Source organism: Ictalurus punctatus, unplaced genomic scaffold (genome assembly GCF_001660625.3).
Source record: "Ictalurus punctatus breed USDA103 unplaced genomic scaffold, Coco_2.0 tig00163743, whole genome shotgun sequence".
Classification (NCBI taxonomy): domain Eukaryota; kingdom Metazoa; phylum Chordata; class Actinopteri; order Siluriformes; family Ictaluridae; genus Ictalurus; species Ictalurus punctatus.
Genome location: NW_026521190.1, coordinates 7,501 through 15,000, shown reverse-complemented (window position 1 = coordinate 15,000; position 7,500 = coordinate 7,501). Strand labels below are relative to the sequence as shown.

Sequence of the window (7,500 nt, the reverse complement as noted above, 5' to 3'; positions counted from 1 at the left end):
GTGTAAGGAGTAGGGTGTAAGGAGTAGGTGTAAGGAGTAAGGGTGTAGGGTGTAGGGTGTAGGGAGTAGGTGTAGGGTGTAAGGAGTAGGGTGTAAGGAGTAGGGTGTAGGGTGTAGGGAGTAGGGTGTAGGGTGTAAGGTGTAGAGTAGTGTAGGTGTAGGGAGTAGGGTGTAGGGTGTAGGGTGTAAGGAGTAGGGTGTAGGGTGTAAGGAGTAGGGTGTAAGGAGTAGGGTGTAGGGTGTAGGGAGTAGGGTGTAGGTGTAAGGAGTAGGGTGTAGGGAGTAGGGTGTAAGGAGTAGGGTGTAGGGTGTAGGGAGTAGGGTGTAGGGTGTAAGGTGTAAAATGACTCTGTGTGATTTTTCAGCTTCTGGAGGTAGAAATGAATCTCGTTCTGTTTTCCACTGATTTACGATCGTAATAAACATTTTCATTTCCTCCAGAAAAGGCTGAGTGGTTGTCAGGGAAATAACTGATACACTGATATTCACCATGGGGAGTGAGTGTGTGTGTGTGTGTGTGTGTGTGTGTGTAACTTGACCTATGATTCTCTCTCTATCTTTTGTGTGAAGACTCCTCCTCCTCCGGCCCCACGCCAGTGAAGGTGGGAGTTCCCATGGTGTCGTCTCGGCCGTACAGGTGAGCGCGCGTGTGTGTGTGTGTGTGTGTGCGTGTGCTTGGGAGAGAGATTACAGCCGATATGTGAGACAGGAACACAGACAGGTGAACGAGGCGGCCTTCAGTCTTGCTATATTTCTGTTGTATTTCATTCCAGACCATTTTATCATTTCATTTTTATAATCCATTCATAAAAATTGATTTTGTGTGTTGGTGTGTGTGTGTGTGTGTGTGTGTGTGTGTGTGTGTGTACAGTGTGTCAGATAACACACAATTTTATCTGGTGGACCACCAATGAGAGCTCCTCCACCACAGTACAGGTACAACACACACTCTCACACACATTTCTGAGAGCATCAGAATGTTGTTAGCAGTGTGTGTGTGTTTATGTGTGTGTATGTGTGTGTGTTTTCTTATCTCTCACAGTGCACCTGATAACACACGCCCTGCTTTTGACAGACCACCACTGGGGGCACGATACAGGTACACACATGCGCTCACACACACACACTCACGCTCTCATGCTCTCAGGTCCAGGATGCCTATTATCATCAGTGTTTTGAGGCAGTGTGTGTGTGTGTGTGTGTGTGTGTGTGTGTGAGACAGTCTGCCCCCTCCTCAGGTACACTGGGAGTTCCAGAGCGGGCGGGACAGCAGCCCTACAGGTAATAAACACACATCACTGTATTTAATCAGTTTATTACTGTGATTAGATTTTAACATCATGAACTGAAGACACAGACACACCCGAGCAGGGAGATACGACTTATCTGTGTCTAGTCATACACTCTGTGTGTGTGTGCGTGCGTGCGTGTGTGTGGTAGCTACACAGGGGGCGGGGCTCAGGCGGTCAGTAACCCGTATGCTAGAGCGAGAAACCCGTACGAGGATCACGGTGCATCTGGAGAGCAGTACAACCAACCCCCTTCCCCCCGAGCTTATGCGGAGGTGGTCACACACACACACACACACACTTTTATACTTCTATGTACACAACTCCTACTTATATACACACATATACACACACACTCCAGTATCGGTGAGCATTAAATGAAAGTGTTACATTATTAATGATACTTTATGTAAATTCTACTATTTATGCTAATATTTCAGATGGCTCCGCCCCCTGCTCCATCCTACAGTGCTCCTGAACGTGGCAGTGTGTTTCCTCGAGCTCAAATCGGCCGCCCGTACTGACACCTGCCCATCTCGCGCGCTCTCTCTCTCTCTCACACACCCCACCTCAGTGTGTCTCTGATGTTTTAGGATTGTAATTCTACTTGATGATTAAATACAGGAATGTTTTATGGTAAACTTTAGGTGCTACTGATTCACTTGTATTTAATGATGAAATAATCAGGATTAAAAAGAATTTAGAATTGAGATGTTCAGAATGTTTTCAGGATTAAAATATTTACTGTCAATTTACTTTGTGCCAAAAAATTAAACAGCTCTTTAAATCAAAACAATTTCTTTATTCATTTCACACATTTACTTATTCATTACACAACATTTCCACATCACACCGAGTGTCTCTCCTCCTCCTCCTCCGCAGCGCATCAGTCTCTCATTTGCATACTCATAGATTCATGGAGTAGCGTAGTTTTGTTATATTAATGAGGGGGTGGAGCTGAAGGAGTCCAGATGTTCTCCAGACATTCCTCAGGAAATGTGATTATCCTACTTAATTATTCATGTCGGTTTAAACAAGTGTAGAGGAACTTAAACAGTTTCTTTCAACAACACACACACACACACACACACACACACACACACAGAGAGGAATCAAATGAAAATGTTTATTTTAGCGTCAGGTGTGTGTGTGTAAGTCACGTTGAGAAAGTGTCTCTACTGTGTGTGTGTGTGTGTGTACTTCTAGCCCATGTTCTGGCGGTTGCCGTATCCTCGACGGTGTGTGTCTTTCCAGTTGTCCCAATCTCTAGCCTTTGCAAAGCCTCTTCATCATCCTCTTCCTCTTTCCTCTCCTTTTCTTCTTTCTCTCGCTCCTGTGCATCCACATCCACTACACACACACACACACACACGTTTAAAAAAATGATATTTGATAGCTCACTAGTTAAATAATGATTAGTGACTGAAAGGGGTGTGGTCTCAGTGAACACAGTGTGGCCTCAGCAAAGGGGGAAGTGTTCCTAGTGAAAGGGGTGTGGTCACAGTGAACAAGGTGTGGCTTCTATGTGAAGGGGATGTTGTCTCTAAAGAAGGTTTAGTGTAGAGCACCTGGTGTTCATTATGACATTTATTAAAAGTCTGTGTGTGTGTGTGTGTGTGTGTGTGTGTGTGTGTGTGTATATGTATATGCACCTGTGCTCTGAGGGATGCCCTGGTCAGGTAAACATCCTCTCCTTTTGTGTTGTTCATACCAGTCGTCTACTGTCATGGTGGCAAGACTGGGATATCCTGCACCAAACACCCTGATACACACACACACACACACACACACACACACACACACCATCAGCTGGTCATTTTACTCATTCACAGTGAGATCAGCACAGTGTGACCTCTCAGCAGCCATGTTATGACACACAACTCAGCACTGTGTCCACACACACACACACACACACACACGTACTTGGCCTGTGCTGCGTCTTTAGTGAGGATGAAGGGCTTCATCGGTGCCCGTCTCGGTTTCTGAGTTGGAGCCTGAAACAGAAACCGAACTTTAATGAGCTTCTGATGGACAGGTCCTAACTGAGAAGCCTCAGCATTATCAGAGCAAGCTACAGGACCTGATTGACAGCAGGCATCCTCCTGAGGATCTGGACTTCCTGGTCGATGGACTCGATTTCCTCCAGAGCGAGCGTGATCCACCTGCGCACCTGCAACAGGTAGAACTCTCTCGTCACCTCCTCATCCACCGAACCTCCATCCACCTGCACTCTGAGCTCAGCCAGCTTCTGCTCCACCTGCTTCTGCTGGTTATACCTAACACGCGCACACACACACAATATATATATATACTCACATATTTCATTTTAACATGTCAAATACACACACCAACCTGAGCCTGACTCACCTCTCAATCTTGGCCTGTCTCTGTGTTGCCATGGTGATGAGGTCAGGCTGGGCGTGGTGAGCGGGTCTCGGTGTATCAGTCTCTGCCCCTGAGGAAGCCTCCGCGTCCTGGGCGTCTCGTGGCATGTGGAACGAGCTGATGTTGTAATCTTTACAGCATCTGAGGAAGCTCAGGAAGTGAACACGCGCAATCTGCACACGCTCCAAGCGCTGAGCCACGCCCACCTGCTTCATCACCAGCGCAGCCAGCCATGCAAGAGGTAACAACAGAAACTTCAGATCCGCCGTGGAGATCTCGTCCAGCTCCTCGTTACGGCTAACACACACACACACGTACATTAAAACTTTACAATTCTTGTGAAAAGAAAAGGGGGCGGAGTTTATTCATGAACTAAAAGGTGGAAGATCCACATCATGCTTGTGATTGGTCAGTGGAGAATTCCATAACCACGACCATAGGTTAGCCCCGCCCACCTCACACTGAAGCGTCTCAGACTGAGGTGCTAGTATTACTGGTTTAAAGTGTTATTAACTGGTTTAAAGTGTTATTAAACGGTTTAAAGTGTTATTAAACGGTTTAAAGGATTTTTAACATTGTTTGAACATTCTCTTGTTCGGTCCCACTGAAGTCCACACAGAGGAGCTGATCTGATTTACACACAAACACTGCACACTGAGCCGTGTGTACGGATACACACTGATGCATTTCACCCCGGAAGTGTTCAGTCCTGTTCCGCTGCAGTGTGTTTGATAAGAACTTTATCATTCCTGAGTATTTGTGGAGTATTTTTTACCTGAACAGGTTGAGCTGTGACACCATCTTCGTCGCTTCCTCCAGCTGTTTAATTCCGCGTTTGATTTTAATCTGTACAGAGTCGGAGTTTGTCGGCTCGTTGCTCTTGTCTAACTCTTCATATAATTTCCATCCTGAATCTAATAATTCTGACAGTTTGGGCGCCGGAGCTGCAGCATCTGCTGTTTGGACACTCTCCTCTGCAGACGCCATGTTTAGCTCTCACACCGTTTCTGGTCCAATTCGGCTTCCGTCTCTTCCGGTGTCGTGATGTAACGCGCGTTCGCGCACTTCCTGCACCCGTCGGTTTCCGGTCTCTATCTGCCTGGATCCCGGTTAACAAAAGGTTTGATTTATTAACGTGTTCATTTGACACTTTATCCATTCGTGAATAGATTTTGTGTGTAAATATATTAGTGCAACATTTAGTGAAATGATATTTAAGTTTTCTTTATTAAATATAATCTCGACTTTACGTTAGCGAAGTGTTGGTTTTATTCAGGCGAACACCACAGACACAAAAAGGGGTCGTGTAGGGGTGCAGGATCCAGCAGCGGAGCAGTTATCCGCTCTCTGACGAATGTACTTCCTGCTTTTAGCAGTAGTAGAGGGCAGGAGAGCGCAGTATTCAGGTGGAAACCGGTACTTTCACAAAACTTTAAAAAGATAAACTATTCAGTAGAAAAGATAGCATACACAAGCTGTGTGTGTGTGTGTGTGTGTGTGTGTGTGTGTGTGTGAGAGAGAGAGAGCTGATAGTGTTAATCTCTCCTCTTTGTGAACGACTCAACAGGAATCAGCAGCTTAAACACTGACTGTAGATTTCAGTAATCTTCCCAGACCTGTGTGTGTTTTCATTGTTATTTTATCCTGTGACACCAAGATAAGAATCAGGAAAATCCTGATGACACAAAGGAATCTGCAGAACAGGCTCTGTGTGTGTGTGTGTGTGTGTGTGTGTGTGTGTGTGTGTGTGTGTTAAAACTTTCAGTGGCTCGCATCCTAAAAGTGCCTTTGATGCTAATCATCCCGGTTATTTACCCCGTCTTTAGTTTGTGTGGTTCAGGTCAGTGATTGGTCAGTGCCCGTCATGTGATCAGTAATTAGATGAAGACACACCCACACACCACTGTGATGTTTTACTTAAAATAAATACATACACAGAAGTTTATTTTACATCAGTGAGATACAAACACGATAAACACCTGTGTGTGTGTGGTGTGTGTGTGTGTGGGGTCAGGAACTCAGATTACCCACAATGCACTGCTGGAACCTGACAGTCTCTTTCTCAAATGGCGGCACAAACAGGAGTGAACAAAACCACTTCACGTCTCGTTTCAACATCCTGGTATTTAATCCTCTGCGTTCAGAGTGTGTGTTTGTGTGTAAAGTCCGCTGCGATACACACTCCTCTCCACCTGTGTGTGTGAGTAGGGGAAGTCGACAAGGGCACGTCGAAGGTCAAGCCGAGACGCAGGGGTTTCCTCGTCTTTCTGTTCTCGTGCTTTGTGTGAGTCCAGTGTGCGCACACACACACACACACACACTCATCAGCTTCCTGGGTCGTATTCACATACAGAGTGAGGGAGAGGTAGTGCTTGTACTTGGAGTCCTTCTCTTTCTTGGCTCTCGAGTGTGTGTGTGTGTCACTTGCAGACGTGTCTCTCGACGGTGTGTGTGCACTTCTTACAGGTGACGTAGCAGCACCAGTGATACCTGCAGTGGCATCGCTCCTCCACCTGCTCAGTGTAGGTGTTGTAGCCCCGCCCACAACACATCAAATTACAACTGCCACTCCCGCTTGCCGTCTTATTACACTGCCTTTGGAGAGACAACACACACACACACACACACACCACACACACACACACACACACACACACACACATTAATGTTGGACTTTGTCTTGAAGGCATTTGATACATGGAGCCCTGTTATGGACAAAACTGTAGGGTGAAAGTATCTCAGGTTGGGCGGGGTTGGATATTAGAAGCCCCAGGTTGTGTGTGTGTGTGTGTGTGTGTGAGTGTGTGTACTCACCTGTCCGTGGTCCCATATGAGCCGTGCTTGATGTTGGAGGTGCAGTAATCGGGTGAGCTGATCAGGTAAACGAGCTCGCTCTCCAGGACCGGTCTCACCTCCATGTCCCGGGGAACCAGATGACGGCGTGTGCCCACCTGGCGTGACGTCACCTTGGTGGCCGACAGGTAACGAGCCTTGAGCTGAGCCGAGACCTGACCCACATCCAAGAGGGACTTCCAGCAGGTCTTCACCGAACACGAGCCGGAGACGCCGTGACACTTACACTTCGTCTCCACCGAGTCCAACAGAACCTGAGGGAGTGAGGGAAAGAGGGAGTGAAGGAGAGATGGAGCAAGGAAAGAGCGAGTGCAGTTGTAATGAAGACAGAGACAAGCTTTTGCCTGAAGATAAAACACCTGCTCGGTTCCATGTGGGAGGAGCTTGATGCAAACTTTGGTTGAAATGAAGAAACTAACCCAAAACCAAAAGTATAATAATCACTCCAGTAATAATTATCACCTGTCGGCCGACGGCGTTGTTGTGCAGGTGCATGAGCCGCACAGAAGGGGAGGCGGAGCGTCTGCTGTTTAAGGCGGCGTCAGAGAAAGCCGCGCCCATCTGCAGGCCGAAGCGTACGTTATCTCCACATCCTCCCCAGCGGAAATCCGGAGACGCCTGCTCAGCCGGAGCCGCCGCACACGAACAACTCGGCAACTCGCCCGACGAACAGGCGCGAGAGATAGTGTGACTGAGAACAGCCGCGGAGAGAGAGGAGACGAACGCAGCCTCACGTGTACCTGACACGCACAGAGAGAGAGAGAGATGAATATATGAATGTGGGCGTGTATTAAACTATATACACAGGATCCTCAGTGTGAGTGTGTGTGAGTGTGTGTGAGAGATGGGGAGGGAGAGAGAGAGAGAGATAGAGAGTGAGACTCACCCTTGGCGAGGTCGGGGAGGAAGTGAGGTGCGCGCTCTACAGAGGAGCAGTTCCAGCGCATGTCCCCGAAGGCGTGTCTGCAGGCCG

At 47.5% G+C, this 7,500-nt stretch overlaps 2 protein-coding genes across 3 annotated transcripts in view; both read right to left on the bottom strand.

Annotated features, from left to right (window-relative positions):
- Positions 1–2,070: 2,070 nt before the first annotated feature.
- On the bottom strand, positions 2,071–4,710 carry LOC108259817 (immunoglobulin (CD79A) binding protein 1). The gene is given in 7 exon segments (XM_017459536.2): positions 2,071–2,565; positions 2,568–2,639; positions 2,942–3,051; positions 3,213–3,283; positions 3,370–3,565; positions 3,657–3,971; positions 4,450–4,710. Coding segments are annotated over 7 exon segments (1,050 nt in total). The 5' UTR covers positions 4,662–4,710; the 3' UTR covers positions 2,071–2,491.
- A 902-nt stretch (positions 4,711–5,612) lies between these two features.
- Positions 5,613–7,500, bottom strand: part of LOC128632699 (protein Wnt-11) — a 3,639-nt gene continuing 1,751 nt past the window's right edge. Inside the window, exons 2-5 of one of the 2 annotated variants that reach the window (XM_053679426.1) lie at positions 7,414–7,500; positions 6,990–7,267; positions 6,489–6,781; positions 5,613–6,269 (exon numbers count right to left, since the gene is read on the bottom strand). The exon at positions 7,414–7,500 is cut by the window's right edge and continues 149 nt beyond it. In XM_053679426.1, the coding sequence (XP_053535401.1) occupies positions 6,095–6,269; positions 6,489–6,781; positions 6,990–7,267; positions 7,414–7,500 (833 nt within the window). In that variant the 3' untranslated portion in view covers positions 5,613–6,094. The remainder of the gene's footprint in view (positions 6,270–6,488; positions 6,782–6,989; positions 7,268–7,413) is intronic. The other variant, XM_053679425.1, reaches the window with a different exon arrangement.